At 39.3% G+C, this 18,394-nt stretch overlaps 1 protein-coding gene across 2 annotated transcripts in view; it reads left to right on the plus strand.

The window, feature by feature from the left end:
• LPIN2 (lipin 2) overlaps positions 1-18,394 on the plus strand; it is an 86,532-nt gene that overhangs the window by 27,681 nt on the left and 40,457 nt on the right. For both annotated transcript variants that reach the window (XM_086682566.1, XM_086682565.1), the window contains exon 2: positions 17,249-17,449. In XM_086682566.1, the coding sequence (XP_086538692.1) occupies positions 17,258-17,449 (192 nt within the window). In that variant the 5' untranslated portion in view covers positions 17,249-17,257. The remainder of the gene's footprint in view (positions 1-17,248; positions 17,450-18,394) is intronic.

The following is an 18,394-nucleotide window of genomic DNA, read 5'->3' on the forward strand; positions in this document are numbered from 1 at the left end:
CTCCAGACTTGGGCTGTTGAGGATGTGTAGACTGTGAAGTTAGGACCTGCACGCCCTTGTTAAGTTAGTATTTAAAGTAGGTGCAGTGACTTTCACATCCTACTGGAGTAATTTATCTGACATGTTCCTACCTGGACTTAACCAGGGTACCATATGATGGGATGGGGCTTGAGGGACTTTCAATCCAAGGAATTAACACAGATGGGACAAGTTTAAAATGTCTAATTCATCTGTGACACTAACTGAGGTTCTTTGGGGGGCATGAGAAGAAAATGAAATAAGTTTAACATGTCTTTCCTTAGACCTACAAACTACAGGAACATGTTTATTTGTTCCCAGTCTCACGGCTGTTATTTAACTGTAGAAGTCATGATGTCAATTCCTGATGTCTAAGTCACTGAGTAAAAAGAACTTCAAATAAAGTCATAATGTTTCAAAGGAAATTGTGTTTACGAGTGTCTGGACTAAAGAGATAGTCATCACTGAAAATACAACATATGGTTTCCTTAGAAACCTGCTAAGATTGTGTGCCTTTCATGTGTGAAAGTGAGCCAGTCAATTAGATTTTAGAGTTCCTTATGGTTACCAGTGGTCATCACCAAAACAGGTTAGCCACACAATTCTCTTGTCCTAGAAAGTTTAGGATGAGAATGTGTTCCTTAAAACATATTTGTAACTGTAATATAATCATACCTTTAGGGCTCATCATAAAAAGCATAACATTTTTCATGTATGATAGCATGTGGAAGAATCATCATGGCTTTCTAAAAGCTACTTATGAAATTCCTATACATAGTTCTGAAAATTACATAAACTTATCAGCATTAGTGTTTTTAGAAGCTAATGGCCCCAGGATACAGTAAAAAGAGCCTGTATGAGACAGACACACCTGAGCTTTTGTCTGTGCATCACAGAGTAACTGTTTGACTTCATGTAAGTTGCTTATCTTCTCTGAGCCCCAATTTTATTGCTAGTATAATGCATATGATATTTACCTCACTTAATTGTGAGGATTAAATGAGAGGAGGTATATGAAATGGCATTTGGAAGGGATAAATGTTAGTGCCCTCTTCTCTTTTTTCCCCCATCACCTCCCCATGGCTAATACTAGGAGGAATATGGAGTAAAATCTGAATTGTTGGTTTTTTCAAGCATATGCATAGCCTAAAAGTTATAGTATGAGTAAGTAGTTTGAATTTTCACCAGTGTTAAGTGAATCTTTATTTTAAGCAACTCCCACATGTGAAACTCTAAGTCCATAAAACAATCCAATTATTCCCACTTTGTAAAATAATTTAAAGAATGATTTTATTTATTTATTTATTTTTCAACATTTATTTATTTTTGGGACAGAGAGAGACAGAGCATGAACGGGGGAGGGGCAGAGAGAGAGGGAGACACAGAATCGGAAACAGGCTCCAGGCTCTGAGCCATCAGCCCAGAGCCCGACGCGGGGCTCGAACTCACGGACCGCGAGATCGTGACCTGGCTGAAGTCGGACGCTTAACCGACTGCGCCACCCAGGCGCCCCAAGAATGATTTTATTTTAATAGCAAACTCCTCTGAGTACACTGAAGATACCTTAAAAACAGTAGCTGCAAAATCACCCTTGCAAAATATATCTAAAACAGTCTCATTCCTAAGTTATTTACCCAAATGAAATGAAATTATGTTCACACAAAAGCCTGTACACAAACATTTTTGATGGCTTTGTTTGTAATCAGCAAACACTGGAAACCACCCAGATGTCTTTCAGCTGGTAGATGGATAAACAAACTTTGGAACATCCATACAGTAGAATACTCAGTACTTAACACCAGGGGACAAACTGTGGATACCTGCAACAATAATGATTAATCTCAAATGCATTATGTTAAGTGAAAGAAGCCATATTCAGAGGGCTACTGTATGGTTTCATTTATGTGACATTTTAGAAAAGGTAAAGATTATAGAGACAGAAAACCAGATCAGGGGTTAGCATGGGGATTGGATAAAGTATTGACTTGCAAAGGGGCATGGGGACATTTTGGGAAACTACCTAGTTGTGTATTTTGATTGTGGTGGTTATTACATGATTGCATGGTTAAAACTGTACACTAGAAAAGGCTTAATTTTACTTTATGTAAAATACACCTTTATTTTTTTTTGAAAAAAATTATTTTGAATAGTTCAAGGTGTAGCTATTTAAAATTTTAAAGTTGCATTTCATAGCTGACTTCATATATGCTGATACCTATATGCTGATAGGTATAACCATTAGAGTAAGGTTGACTAAGTAATAATTTAATGTCTTTCATGATTATCCACTGAATCTTAAACTCATTACATTTCCTAATGATTTTACTTCTGTGTTTCTCTCTCGTCTCTGGTCAGGTTAAATGTCACCTGTAACATAACCTGTCACCTCATGTTACAAATAGATTAGAACTGGGCATATTTTAGCCATGACAGGAAAAAATAACTAAATTATCAGAAATTGCCTTTGTTTCAAGGCAGTATTCTGTAATTTGGGAAATGAAGGGAGAAGAAGAAATACAAGAACAAGAACAATTAAATTTTACAGAGCTGCAATAGTTTGAAACGAGTTTGGTCACAGGAGTGATGTGGCATTTGGGGCAAGGTTATTAGGGCCCACTTTTCCTTAGTGTGCTGCTCGCTACTTTAGGATCTACTCAAGGAACACCTATTTTATTACATATAGTGAAATCTAAAGATATGTGTAAAAATGAACATTTAATTTTTTTTGCTCTGCATCAGTTACATTGCTAAAGTATTTTTTTACAGTGCTGAACATTAGGGAAAAGAAACTGTTGCTACCAGCTGTTTACCTTGAAGGCTGTGCCTTATCGAATTGTAATTTTGGGCATTTTCATGTAAGTTAAAACTTGCTCGTAGGAGATGATCACCTGAGTCTGTTCCGTTTCATGCTCTTTTCTGTAATTGTCTTTGGTCACAGTATGATCTTTATCACTTGCAGCCTTACCTCTGCCTCAGCTGACTTCACCACACTGACTTCCCCTGACCAGTGAGCGGTCCCTTCTTCTACAAGTTGCTGTAGAGCTGCTCAGCGTTCTTCAGAGCAGTTTGCATGGATGTCATTTGTTCTCACAGGGATATTTTTAGATTTACCCGTGGGAGGTGGGTGTTGTTCTTAATTGTCACTCACATACAGTAGATTTATGCAGGTTTTTTCTGTAAAGTCTAAACCAGCATCTGCAGAAAAGCATTGGTTTCAGAATATCTGAGCATCACTTTTGAAACATTGGGTTGGTCCCGGCTATTCTTGGCATTTTTCTTAATGTGTGGCTATGTGTATATATACATATATCTTCATTTACATCTTGAATTCTCTCATGTTGGTTACAATACAAGACATTGTGTATATTTTTCCCTCTCCTTGCTGATTCTATTCACTAGATCTTGTATTCACCGATTCATACACATTCATCTCAAAATACTCATTAAGAACCTCCCTTTGTTAAGCACTGTGCCAGGCTTTGGGGAGACAGTGAAGCACACAAGAAGCAGCATACATACTTTTACTTTCTTTGTCAGAACTTAGAGTTTGGAGGTGCATAAGCAAATGACTGAAGTGTGGTGAGTGCTTATGTGCTGCAGTAGGGAAAGGGCAGGGCAGGGCAGCCACAAACCCCTTCTTGCCACCTGCTGCTTTCTTCTCAGCCCTTGAGCCCATGCCTCTACCTCCCCCCACCCCCATTTCTTTCTCATCTTTTGCATTGTACTCTGTTTGTTCACAGTCTGTTGTGGGCACACTTTATTTGTTCTCATCTCCTCTTCATCCAGGAAGACTAAAACCTTGTTCCTCTTATAAAATATTAGATCAACAGCCAACAGTAGTAGTTGGATAGATTGAGAAGAAAACTTAGGTTGGATTACGGAGGATTGGCCTGAAAATTATTAGGTCAGTGACTGGGGGTACAAAGTGGGGAATTGATGGTTTTTGAAGATGAAATAGGTGACATAGTCCTTCTTCAAGTGTACCTGCTGAAAAGCTAAAGCAAATACTTGTGTAAAATTTTGGTCCACCACTAGGGAAAAAAAAGTATATTGCTGTGGTGGCCAAGTGTCTTCCCTTTTTTCAACCTTACTCAGCCCAAGATAATTGTTCATCTACTTTGTAGATAGTGAGTATGGTGAAATCATAGAGAAGTGAGCCCAGTAAGCAGAAATCTCGGCTTCCAAACTTCCTTAAAGAGAATATGTTGTGACATATTTGAAATCTGAATTCATCAACTCACCAGCCAAGTTTAAGGCCAGCCTCATGCTTTTTCACTTTAAAAAAAAAAAAAAAAAAAAACAGAAACAAGAAAACAAAAGCAAATTGTCAAATCTCTCTGTGGTACATATGAAATTAACATTGTGTGTTTATATTAAAAAAAAAAGTCTGAGCTCAGGGGAGGAAGGCTTTCACTAATTTTCTCAGTGTGTTTTGGCCGGGTTGGGGGGATGGGAGGGGTGTTGTAGAGAGTTCCAGGTGGCTTTATCAGGTCAGAATCAGTATCAGCTTATCTGTATTTAACTACTGTGTTGGTAAATATCAGAATTGGACACTAAGCCAGGCAAACAAAGAAACTTCTAACCATTCATCAGTCAGAGAAATGATGAGAGAGCAAGGACTGGGGCTATGTGGCATCTCAGTGTCTTCAGCTGGTGGGCCTTCTGGATTGCTGCTCAAGTAGCTCAGCTAGTTTCTTACTTTGGCTCTCCATACATACCTCAAGAATATCTGTTTGGGTCAGATGTCTCCCCACCCCACTGTCAGCTGTGCCAAGGCCTAAGCCCCAAAGTACAGATTTACTTTGTAAATCTACTAGGGATTTACCCCTTTGTTTGGGGGGGGGGGGAATCTCTGAGAGACAAAATCATGGTGATCCACGGGGCCTTATTGTTATGCTCTGAGCTAGCCATTGCATCTTCTGTTCAAATTCTGAAACAGGAATATTGGGTCAGAAAATTCTCTCTTCAGGGGCACCTGGGTGGCTCAATTGTTTAAACCTCCAGTTCTTGATTTCAGCTCAGGTCATGATCTCACAATTGTGAGATTGAGCCCCACATTGGACTCCACACTGAGTATGGAGCCTGCTTGGGATTCTCTTTCTCTGTCTCTCTCAAAATAAATAAATACATATATTTTAAAGAAAAGTCCTTCTTTGGACACAAATGGAAGAGCATTCCATGTTCATGGATTGGGAGAACAAACATTGTTAAAATGTCTTTACTACCCAAAACAGTCTACACATTTGATGCAATCCCGATCAGAATACCACTGGCATTTTTCACAGAGCTAGAACAAACAGTCCTAAAATTTGTATGGAACCAAAAAAGACCTCAAATAGCCAAAGCAATCCCAAAAAAGAAAAATGCAACGGGAGGCATCACAATTCTGGATTTCCATCTATATTTCAAGACAGTATGGTATTGGCACAACAGCAGACACATAGATCAATGGAAAAGAATAGAAAACCCAGAAATAGACCCACAACTATATATGATCAACTAATCTTTAACAAAGCTGGAAAGAAGATCGAATGGAAAAAAGACAGTCTCTTCAACAAATGGTGTTGGGAAAACTGGACAACAACATGAAGAAGAATGAAACTGGACCATTTTCTTACATCATACCCCAAAATAAATCCAAAATGGATGAAAGACCTACACATGATAAAGGACACTATCAAAATCCTAGAAGAGAACCCAGGCAGCAACCTCTTTGACCTTGGCCAGAGAAAATTCTTACTAGACATGTTGCCAAAGACAAGGGGAAAAAAAGCAAAAATAAACTATTGAGACTCCATCAAGATAAAAAATAAGATATCTTCATCAAAATAAAAAGCACAGGGAAGGAAACAATCAACAAAACTAAAAGGCAGCCTACAGAATGGGAGAAGATATATGTGGTAAAGGGTTAATATCCAATATCTGTAAAGAACTTCAGACTCAACACCCAAAAAAACACATAATCCTTAAGAAATGTACAAACGACATGAATAGATGCTTTTCCAAAGACCTCCAGATGGCTAACACACATGAAAAGATACTCACCATCACTTATCATCAGGGGAATACAAATCAAAACCACGATGAAAAATCATCTCACACCTGTTAGAATGGCTAAAATTAACAACACAGGAAACAACAGGTGTTGGGGAGGATGCAGAGAAAGGGGAACCCTCTTACACTGTTGGTGGGAGTGCAAGCTGGTACAGCCACTCTGGAGAACAGTATGGAGGTTTCTTGAAAAGTCAAAAATAGAATTACCCTATGATCCAGCAATTGCACTACTGGGTATTTACCCAAAGGATACAAAAATACAGATTCAAAGGGGTACATGCATCCTGATGTTTATAGCAGCATTAGCAACAGTAGCCAAACTATGGAGAGAGCCCAAATGTCCATCAGCTGATAATGGATAAAGAAGATCACACTCACACACACACACACACACACACACACACACACAGGAATATTAGCCATCAAAAAGAATGAAATCTTGCCATTTGCAATGATGTGGATGGAACTAGAGTGTATTAGGCTAAGCGAAATAAATCAGAGAAAGACAAATACCATATGATTTCACTCATATGTGGAATTTAAGAAACAAAACAGATGAACATATAGGAGGAGGGAAAGAGAGGGGAACAACTGTAAGAGACTCTTAAAGATAGAGAACAAAGAGGATTGATGGAAGTGGGTGGGGGGGGTGGCATAGATGGGTGATGTGTATTAAGGAGGCCACTTATGAGCACTTGGTATTGTGTGTAAGTGACGAATCACTGAATTCTCCTGAAACCAATACTGCACTGTATGATAACTAGAATTTAAATAAAAATGTGAAAAGAAAAAAAAAATCCCCTCTTCTCACCTGTCTATCCTAATGGTTGTTTTTGAATTGTGTGGGTTGTAATTAGGGAACGAACCCCTAAGGAGAGCAGTCTTCCCAGATCAGAATTTTTATAAATGAGGGGTGCCTGGCTGGCTCAGTCAGTAGAGCATATGTCTCTTGATCTCAGGGTCACGAGTTCGAGCCCCATATTGGGTGTAGAGATTACTTAAAATCTAACAACAACAACAAAAAAGTTGTAAATGAGTTTTTGACACAACCACTGTCAGTCCTAGAATTCAAGTCTTATAAAATGATCAGGCCAGCTATTTGTTTCTTAAAATGTATGGAATTCATGGTGCTTGGGTTGCTCAGTTGTTTGGATGCGCGACTTCAGCTCAGGTCATAATCTTATGATTTGTGAGTTCGAGCTCTGCATCGGACTCTGTGTTGACAGCTCAGAGCCTGAAGCCTGCTTTGGATTCTGTGTCTCCCTCCCTCTCTGCCCCTCCCCCACTTGCATTCTGTGTCTCTCAAAAATACACAGTAAAAAAATAAAATATGAAATTCAAGGTCTATTAAGTTTGGATTACAGGTCAAGGTAATAAGATACGGTTAAAGGACAGGATACATACGTTAGCCCATAACAACTCGGTTTGCTCAAGCTGAATCAGGACTGGGAAGAGAAAGTTCATGCAGTAGAGACTGAGTTAGTTCCCAAACATGAATACCTATCAGAATCGTAAATAACCAATCCTTAAGACCCCATTTCTAGTTTTTTGTGTTTAGATTGGGGGTCTGGGAATCTATACTCTTAAGCATCAAAACTTGATTCTGTTATGATCAGAGATCTATCTAGTCTTTGGAAATACTAACCTACACTGTGGTCCTTCTCAGTTTTCTTCACTTAGAGGAAAAAAGTTGGTTAGACATAAAAAGGCCTTTGTGCCTTCAAACAGTGGAGTTGATACAAAAAATAGGGTTACTCTTTAGAAAGACAGCTCAATCTACTGGGAACTGGTTAGAAAACTAGATCCTCCAAAGAACACCGCATCCTGGCTAAGTCTGTCTCTCAGGAAGGAATCTTTTGAGTTCAGATGCCAGCTCAAATATTTCTAGAACTTTCCTGTACATCTTCTCTGAAGAAAGATGCAAGACAATACCCAAGGCTTTAAGCCTTCTTGTAATGTATTTTATTACAGACTGATTTTGGAGGTAGCAAAAATAGGCATGGAATGTTATCATAGGATCTCTTGCTTTTACAAACCTGGCTCATCTTTTAATCAGTTATTAAACTTCAAAAAAAATTTCAAGAAAATTTGCCTTTTGAAAAACTGTTATGATTTTCATATACACAAAATTTTGAACCAATGCAATAAGTGAAAATTCTTGAAGTTCAGCCTTAATAGGAAGTTCCCCACCAAAACTGCCCTTTTTATTTCCATATTTAAGTTCCATATTTCAGCAGTATTTACTGAATCCCAACTACATGCCAGATGTAGCTCTGTCTAGAAATTGTGGCATGATCCTAGCCAGCTGTTTCCTTTCCCTTAGCATCGCCTTGGGTCTGTCACAGGTCCTACTGATTCTGTCTTCTCTGCACTTCTGCCTTTAGAGCTGTGCCATGTCTTACTTGAATTGTTTGTACATTATTCAGGAATTTTGCTGGGAGACCCTGGGTTTTAGTTTACACATTCTGTACATGGGGACTAAATGGTCATAGACACATTGGAGAGCCCTGTTCCAACTGCCACCCTGTTCTGCAGGACAGAAAGGGAGCTGCTTTGATCTTGAGGAGACTTGGAGCAGTAAAATTTGTGCAGCTATCACATTTCCTCGTGGACTTTGGTTTCAAGGAGATTAGATGGGCCTCAGTGGAGCCCTGGGGGTGAGGCCCTCTCCTTCACCGAGGGCAAGGGCTGTTCCTTGTGCTGCAGCTATTTCCTGTTTCTTATTTTATAAAGTGAGAGTCAAAAAGCAGCTAATTATAAAATAAGAAAAATTAAACAAATTACCATTTTGCTGTCATGGGGGATAAAAAGCTGAGTGGTACAAAGTAAGACATTTATTTGAGTTTAAATGGCCAACGGGTGGCTTTTCCAGGAAGACTGGTTATTTGTCAGGCTTAGTGTCAGTTGTCTGAGCTCACTCATAGATGACACTGTTTTGAATAGTTTTCCGTTACATAGGTCTAGCTAAGTTCTTTGTGATCCCCATAGTGTCTGCTAAGCACAGAGTAAATGTTTTAGAGAATGTCTTGACAGGATGTGGGCAAGTCCTCTGGGGGACTTTTCACCCCCTGACCTCCCAGACCAGGGAGAAGCTTGCAGCAGATGCTACTGTGTGTGCCATTGCTCTTTCATCTCCTACTTTCAAAGAGGCAAAGTTCTCAGCCAGTGGTGCCCTCCAGGCTTATGTTTGGCCACCTCTAAGAGACTCTGGAATTCATAGAGAGCTGTAGTCTTAAGTACAACTTGAGTTCAGCCTCAGGTCTCTTGTCCTCAGGGTTACCAGCTGATCTTGAGAGCCCCATGATTTTAAGCTACTGGTGGGAAATAGCAAGAAGGTTGGGACCCCGAGTGCAGTAGAGCTGGTTTCTAGTGAATAGTAATGGAAAGTTAAATACCTTTTGTCTCAGTCTAAATGTAAAATGAATGAAAAATGTCTGCCTTGGGGCGCCTGGGTGGCTCAGTCGGTTAAGCATCCGACTTTGGCTCGGGCCATGCTCTCGCGGTTCATGAGTTCAATCGCCACATTGGGCTCTCTGTGCTGACAGACCAGCTCAGAGCCTGGAGCCTGCTTCGGATTCTGTCTCCCTCTCTCTCTGGCCCTCCCCTGCTCGCACTCTGTCTCTCTCAAAAATAAACGTTAAAAAAAAGTTTTATTTTTAAATAAAGGAAAATGTCTGCCTTACTTAACCTAAATTCTCTTTTGAAGATCAAATGAGGTATGTTTGAGAAAGTTCTTGAAAAATATTAAGTGCTACTCAAAGGCAGAATATAAGCTTTGGTGCCTGGAGGAGTTTGGTCTAGGAGCATAGGTGTAAGCCAGAATGTGTTCTGTCTGTTTACTGAAGTTTCTAGAAGTTTCTGTTCCCCCACAGCACACTCCTCACATCTGTGAGTGGAAGGTTAGAATGTTGAGGGCAAGTTCTTAGACAAAAGCAGTTCATCTCTGTCCATAAGCTCCAACCACACATGATCTCCCAGGAAGTCCACTTCCTAATCTTGAATTGTGGGTCTAGCAGGCAAGTTAGTAGTCAGTGCTACCTCTCATGACAGTGTGCAGAAAAGACTTGAAGGGCCAAGTAGTATTAAGTAAATAACATTCCAGGTTCTAAAAGCAACCCACTTGCAGCAAAAAATCTGGGGTGGGGGTGGGGTCTCATCAAGGCATTCAGATCAGTGCTTTAGAGCTTTTCTATCACTGAGACATGCAGTAAGGCTGTAGTGAGACTTGAGTTTGAATATCAGCTTCACCACTTACTGTGGTGACCTTGGACACTTTCGAACCTCAGTGTCCTCATATAAATGGGAATATTGATACCAAACTCCAGATACTTGTGAAAATTACATGAGATAATACACAGTTTTCCATAGCACTTGACACATGAGGGACATGTAACAACTGTAGTTGTGTTTGTTAGTAGCTGTACTTCTAACTAGTAATAATAGCATTGAATAGATACGAGGGTAAACTTAAACGTGTTTAGAATGTATCCATTTTTGTATTGATAACAATTTAGAAATTACAGTATTTTAATAAGTACCTATATCCCTTTTCTTTAGCAAAAAATTGTTTTTGATTGAACATATCACCTTTAAATGATTCTGAGCAGTTTTTATAGAAAGAAGATCTGTATTTGAACCTCGTTACTGATAGATTCCATTTATAAATCTCTACTACATACCATGATGGGTTGCTTTAGTTTCTTTGATGCTTAGGAAAAGCTACTAAGCAAATCTTTAAACTACCCATTTATTCCAGATACTAGTGTATGTTTACTTGTAAATTTTTGATGAGAAAAATCTGATAGTGGGCACCTTCATTCATGAAGGACTAATTCAGTCTATTGAATTTTACACATAAAGAGCCATTTGGTTTCTAATAAGTATGTTAGTTAATTTCTGTCTTCCGACTCTTCCCATTTTTAGTTCACTGATCAGTAAGTACCTCCCTGTCTCGGGAGTTCCCAACATCTAACCCAGCCTATGGGAGCCAGTGCCTGGACCTAAACACACACTATACATTGTATACACTGTATATTAGTCAGGACTATCTACACCACTGTGTCTAGTTTTGGATCTCCCATTTAGAGTAAGTTCTTTAGTTTGTCATAAAAGTGAAAGTAAACCCAGTCATTTTAGAAGAATGCTTAGCCCAGAATAGATGAGACCTATAGTTGCACAACAAACTCTTTGGTGTATAATGGTATTTAGAAGATTCATGGTGACTTCTAGTGGACATAATGCTAGGGCTGTCTGATATGGTTATCAACTTCTTGGTGAAAGGAATGAATCTTTGTCAACAGGAAGTACCCCAACATTGAAAAACAGTATGGCAATTATGTTGTTTAAGAGGATACTTGTCTTAGCTTGGGCTGCCATAAAGAATACCACAGACTGGGTGATCTGAACATTTATTTCTCACATTTTTGGAGGCTGGCAAGTCCAAGATAAGGTGCTGGCCAATTTAATTCCTAGTGAGGGTCCTCTTCGTGGCTTGCACACTTTCTCACTGTGTCCTCACATGGTAGGAGGAAAGAACATCATTTCTGGTGTTTTTCTTTCTCCTTATAAGAACATTAATCCCATCGTAGAGGCCCAACCCTCTTGACCTCATCTAAATCTAATTGTCTCCCAAAGGCCCCGCCTCCAAATACCTTCACTTGGGGGGTTAGGGCTTCAACATACAAATTTGAGGAGGAGACAGGTTCAGTCCATAACAATGCTTAACTGCTGTTTTAAGCCTTAATTTTATTATCTTTAAAAATAGAAATAATATTTACTCATTCATAAGGTGGTTCTGAGATTATGTATACGCTTAGGAATTTGGTACATAGTAAGCTCTCAAAAAATTAGTTGCTGCTATTCTGATGATTAACTTTCCATATTTCAGGGGTGTGCTAGAAGCACTTTTGATATTTGTTGAAACACTGGGCTAGATAAATACTTTGAGTTCTAAGAATGCATTTTTATATTTTTTTCTGTGCTTGTGAGCCTGAAGATAGGGATGCTGCTCTATGAACATCCTTCAGTTCCACATTGCTCTGTGTGGGCATCTTTATGTCTGTCTGCTTTCTGATTATGTATTTACTCTGTCTTTGCTTTTTCTGAGTTTTTATCTCTTTCTGCATCCCTGTTAGTCTCTTTGTCCCTGTCCTTGAATTTATTTTCTCCTCTCTTTTTTTTCTCATCATTCACTATAAAATATGGTGAGTAATGTGCAATGTATATTATTTTACTGTATTTTTTAATCTTTGTTTTATTTCAAAAGATAGTCTCTTCAATGAGGTGTATCCCTGACATGTGACTGGGTTACTTGATTGTCTTTCTGCCCTTGTTCAGAGTCCCACTTTCCCAGGCATTGACCAGGACAGGTGTCAGAGGACTGAATTTGTTCTCAACTTGGCTTTATTATGGCTAGTGCTGAGCTGGACATGTAGGAATAAAGTTTTATGGTACTAGGTAATGCTTAAAGAAGAAGCTGGGGTTTTTTTTTTTTTTTTTTGTTAAAAAAAAATTTTTTTTTAATGTTTACTTTTGAGAGAGACAGCGAGCACGGGAGGGGCAAGAGAGAGGAAGACAGAGAATCTGAAGCAGGCTCCATCCAGGCTCTGAGCTGACAGCACAGAGTTGACATGGGGCTCGAACTCACAAACTCTGAGATCATGACCTGAGCTGAAGTTCGATGCTTGACGACTGAGCCACCCAGGCACCCCTGGATGAAACTGGTTAATATATCGCACATATAACAACCAGCTGCTTTTCCCCCAGACATAACCATGGGGCAGCCCCCTCTCCCAACCTAGTTGGAGTGCTCCTCCTAGCAGAGTTGTGCCCCTCATTCCCAGGGTGTAGTGAATGTTACGGCACCAGGCGTCCCTTTACTTTTGTTTTACCAGCCTTTGTAATATAAACAGTTGTTTTATATCTGCTAAGAAAAAAACCAATCATTTGACAGCCTGTATTTTTCTACATTTAGCAACTGGCATTTACACAATAGACTTTCTTGTATAACAGCACATCCTTTAACCATGGTAATTAAAATCATTTTGAATAGATGTAGTTACACTTAATTATGGATTCTGTGCTCTAGTTGATGTAAGCTTATTACACATTTAGTTTATAAGACTTGTTTTATGGCTGAATGAGGATGCTTAAAGTTATCATTTTTCAGTTTCTTTTAAGGAAAGGCCTATATAATTAGTTAACGAAATTTTTAAAAATTTGTAACAAAGCTCATTTTTAATTTTTTTTTTTCAACGTTTATTTATTTTTGGGACAGAGAGAGACAGAGCATGAACGGGGGAGGGGCAGAGAGAGAGGGAGACACAGAATCGGAAACAGGCTCCAGGCTCTGAGCCATCAGCCCAGAGCCTGACGCGGGGCTCGAACTCACAGACCACGAGATCGTGATCTGGCTGAAGTCGGACGCTTAACCGACTGCGCCACCCAGGCGCCCCCAAAGCTCATTTTTAAATGGCTACCAGTCAGTCAAGCAGTTATACAAAGATGGACTGCTTGGGTGCTGATTAATGTACATGCCATGACAAGCAAAAAGCATGTCGTGAGCATATATTACATATTATGAACATTCTGATGGACAGTTCTAGGTTGCCAAAAAAATACCATCTGATAAAAGAGAGTGAAAATATGAACTATACAAGATTAAATTTTATTTCACCTTTGTTTTTGGAGACATTCCTAACATAAAAATTGTACACCATGACCCCAGAAATAAGGAACAAAAAGATGTTTATTCTCTTTTCCTCTAAGTGGTAGTGCTCTTTTATGAAACAAAATATAATGAGATACTCAGGTAGCAAGTCAGCATATGAAAAGATGTTCAGTGTCATTAGCCATTAGGGAAATGTAGATTAAAACTAATATCACCTGTACCTGTCATCATGGTAAAATAAAAAAGTACCAAATGATGGCAGAGATGTAGAAAAATTACATTTCTCAGACATTGCTTGTGGGGGTGTATAATGGTACAGTGACTCTGGTGGCAGTGTCTTGAAAACTAAGCATGCAGTTCTCATTGAACCCAGCAGTCACATCCCCGGGGAGGATTATTCTAGTCAATTCGAAAACTGATTTTCTTAAATTTTTTTTTAATGTTTATTCATTTTTTTTTTTTTTAATTTTTTTTTCAACGTTTATTTATTTTTGGGGGGACAGAGAGAGACAGAGCATGAACAGGGGAGGGGCAGAGAGAGAGGGAGACACAGAATCGGAAACAGGCTCCAGGCTCTGAGCCATCCGCCCAGAGCCCGACGCGGGGCTCGAACTCACGGACCGCGAGATCGTGACCTGGCTGAAGTCGGACGCTTAACCGACTGCGCCACCCAGGCGCCCCTGTTTATTCATTTTTGAGAGAGAGAGACAGAGCATGAGCGGGGGAGGGGCAGAGAGGGAGGGAGACACAGAATCCAAAGCAGGCTCCAGGGTCTGTCTGTCAGCACAGAGCCCGACGTGGGGCTCAAACAGATCATGACCTGAGCTGAAGTCGGACACTTAACTGATTGAGCCACCCAGGCGCCCTTGAAAATTGATTTTCACACAAAAACCTATACATGAGTGCTATGGTAATTTTAACTGTAGTACTCAAAAACATGAAATCACTCAGGTGTTCCTCAACAGTTGAGTAATTAAACAAACTATGGTACCTCCGTATTATACAGTGCTGCCTCACAATAAAAAGGAACAAACTGTTGATACATGCAACAACCTGGATGAGTCTCCATAGCAGTATAAGAGGGAAAAGGCAATGAATGACAAAAGGTTATATACCTAACTTTCTTAAAAAGGTCAAAAGTGACAGAAACGAAAAACAGAATTAATGGTCTCCAGGGATTAAGGAGAGAGTGAGGGAATTGGGTGTATGTGGCAATAGGACAGATCTTTAGGATGATGGAAATGTTCTCAAGTTTAACTGAATCAGTGTTGGTACCCTGATTGTAATATTGCACTAGAATTTTGCAAGATGTTGGAGGAACCTGGCTTAAAGGATACATGGGATCTCTTTGTATTTCTTAAAATTGCATGCATGCAAAACTATAGTTACTGCAAAACAAAAGAGATTAATTTTTAAAAATGAGATGTAATACGAATATTCTGATGAAACAGTATTTCCTCCCTACACACGTTTCTAATTTTTTTTTGTCTCATTTATTGATGGTTCATTTGATCCTTTATTCATTGAAGAAATAATTATTGGGCACTTGGTATATGCTTAATTTGGCCTTACCTAATGAATTATTCTAAAACCAAAATCAAAACTAACTTGCAACTATTTTATAAAGGATACTACCTTATTTAGTAGTAAATTTTGCAGCCAGTTTACATCCTCAGAGCCATCTCTTTTGGAGGTACATTTTGGGGCCTTTGTAACATTAGCTTTAAAATATTCAAAAAAATTTCCGGGGTAAAATTATTGTGGCTGTGCTCAGTAGTATAAAACTGATGGGTCTTGATTACACATTCATCTGTGTATAAGAGCAGAAAAAATGTCTGAGTGCAATCTGGGCACTGCCAGCAGACACTCGCTCACCTGTGGGGAGTAGGGTGAGTTTCTCTGGAGGCACATGTCTTAGCACACCCCTAAGTTTTCCCACCGGAGTAGGAAAACTCCCATTTCAGCTTTGGACTTCTCTCAACATAGAATGCGATCTCTGGTAGCTTTTCTGTGCATGTAACTTCAAGCTTAAGGCACCTGAAAAGCTGGGGGTAAAGAGACAGATGTGTTTATGAGGAATGATCTGGAGAATAAATTGTCTTTTCTCTGGTTCAGTGAAAGTTGGCCTTTGGCTTAGCCAGAGCCACGGAGGATCTCTTGTTTGGTCTATATCCCTCCTGTCCCCAGGCGAATGACTTGCTGAATTGTGCTTTGACATAATAACTAGGGTTGTTGGTGTCTAATGAATGAAATGTGGTGGTATTTGATAAGTGGAGATGAAATTTGATAACGTTAGGACTAAAGAGCTATTTTTTTCTAATTAGTAAAAGAATTGAGGGGGATTCAAGGAGACTTCCCTGCTGGTCTTCATTGCATACTATATGGTAGGCGCCCCAACCTGTGGTCAGATAAAGCCAGCCCTAGCCTCAGCCACAGCGGATGTGGGGCAGAGGAAGCAAGCATTTCCTAGCGACCCTGCAGCCTGGGTCAGGTGCACATTCATGTCCATCTTTAACCTTTTCTGGAGGATCCTTTTATAGCATAGTGATCCCGATTTGACTAGTTAATTGTAGTTGACCAACAAGATTAAAACCCTTTTCTGTACTTTGAACTTTATAGAACATGAATGTATGTTCTAGTGAGTTGTGTTCAAGCACTGAGGGGATTTTTGATAAAAATAACACTATAAATAGGTTAGACCCAGTCTAGCTCACCCAGAGTTTGTTTATTTAATCTAGCATGCCTCTGAACCATATTCAGTTTTTGTAGAGTTTTGTAGAAAATTCATCTCTCATTTAATTGTCTTCAGCAGAAACAGTGGATTTTCTGGTTTCTCCCAAATGTGATCCTTGCTCATTTTTTCTGCTTGGCTGCTGTGGCCACAGTGGATGCAGTTGCCCCAGGTTCCTAGTGATCTTGGGCAAGAGGGCAGTGGTGGTAGTCCGGGTTCTTTGGTGGTTCTGTACAGGTTCTAAATTTCAGAGGGACACCCCTGCTGGCAGCTAGCAGAATCCATGATGATGGAAAAGGAAAGGGAACTTAGAATTTTACAGTTTGGCAATGTTGGGGAAGGAATTTGAGTTGGAGCAGGAAGCACAGACAGTACACAGATAATTAATATATTAGAATCATGATCAGCCCTACAAAAGAAAATCAAACCTGGCTCCTCTGAGGGAATGACAGTTAAATAGATGTCTAAAGAATGAATAAATTAACCCAGCTGGGGTGAGGAGAGAAGTGAATTAGTGGCATGCCTCAGGCCCTGTCTGGGACAGCCTCTCATGCATGATACAAAGGAGAACCATCTGATTTTGTCGTTGTGTGGAATTGTGTAAAAACAGTGGTAGCGTGAGACTAACTGGTTCAAGATCAGCACAGTTAACAATGTCTAATATGACATACAAATGCTCAATACACTTTTAATCACCACTGTTTTTTTCTCTGTCATTAGATCCACAGATTCAGTGTTACTGTCTCATCTATTTTTTTTTCCCCTGTCTTTTGTAGTTTCAAACCATGAATTATGTGGGACAGCTGGCTGGGCAGGTGATTGTCACTGTGAAGGAACTCTACAAGGGCATTAACCAAGCTACTTTGTCTGGCTGCATCGATGTCATTGTGGTGCGACAGCAGGATGGCACCTATCAGTGTTCGCCTTTTCACGTTCGATTTGGGAAGCTGGGAGTCCTGAGATCCAAAGAGAAAGTGGTGAGTACAGGAGACAGCTTGTTCTCAAGGAGGGTGAAAGGTTAGATGGGAACAGAATAAGTTGTTCCTGTGTACTCTCTCTGGCTCTTTTTTTTTTTTTTTTTTTTTTTTTTTTTTTTTTTTAAGGAAAACCTGTATAATGTTGAAGATAATCATATGAGAAGTCAGCCTTTATGTTTTATTTTGAAGTTGCTGCTGAATTCATAAGCATAGAAAGTCTCTCCAAGGGGGAAAAAAAGCTGAAAATTATCTTGATAATCCCATTTGTTGCAGCTCAGAGGAGCAAAATAGAGAAACTGGAGTTGTAAATGGAGAATGTTAGGTATATTTAGAAAAAGTTTCTTTACCTTATATACTACTTTAAAATATTTAGAGCAGTGGCTTCATACCATTTATGAATGGAATAGACTGAGGTAATCAAGAATACATTACATTTGTTTAAGTAAAATTAATGCCAGTTTTCCTTGTTTTGAGAAAGCTGTTGAATCTTATTTGTATCTAAATTTTGTTAGTGATACCAGGACTTGTCTCCAGATCTTACTAAATGCAAACTCACATCATGGGCTTGTTGGCGTTTAGTTTTATTTCAGGGAAGGTTCATTTAGAAAGAAGATAATTTGTATTTTCCTTTTTCTTACATCCTCTCTCCTTCAAATATTGGAACAATGGTAAGACATGTTAGTATATTTGATGTCAATCAAGTTAGAAAATTGAGCTAGTAATAAAACTTTGCAGGTACATGGTAGTATTTTTTTTACCCTTCTGCTCTTACCCCACGTTATTTACCTAAACAATGGAGGGAGATTTTGTCAGGATTATAAAGCACAATGAAAGATCTACACCATTTTGGGTCACAGAACTAGATGTTAGAGGACCACTGGCATAATTCGAATCATCTATTTTCAGATTTTGGCTATTTTGCATAGCTAATCTTATTCTTTAAAA

The sequence above is a fragment of the Puma concolor genome, chromosome D3, assembly GCF_028749965.1.
Source record: "Puma concolor isolate L17-30 chromosome D3, mPumCon1.1.hap2, whole genome shotgun sequence".
Taxonomy (NCBI): Eukaryota; Metazoa; Chordata; class Mammalia; order Carnivora; family Felidae; genus Puma; species Puma concolor.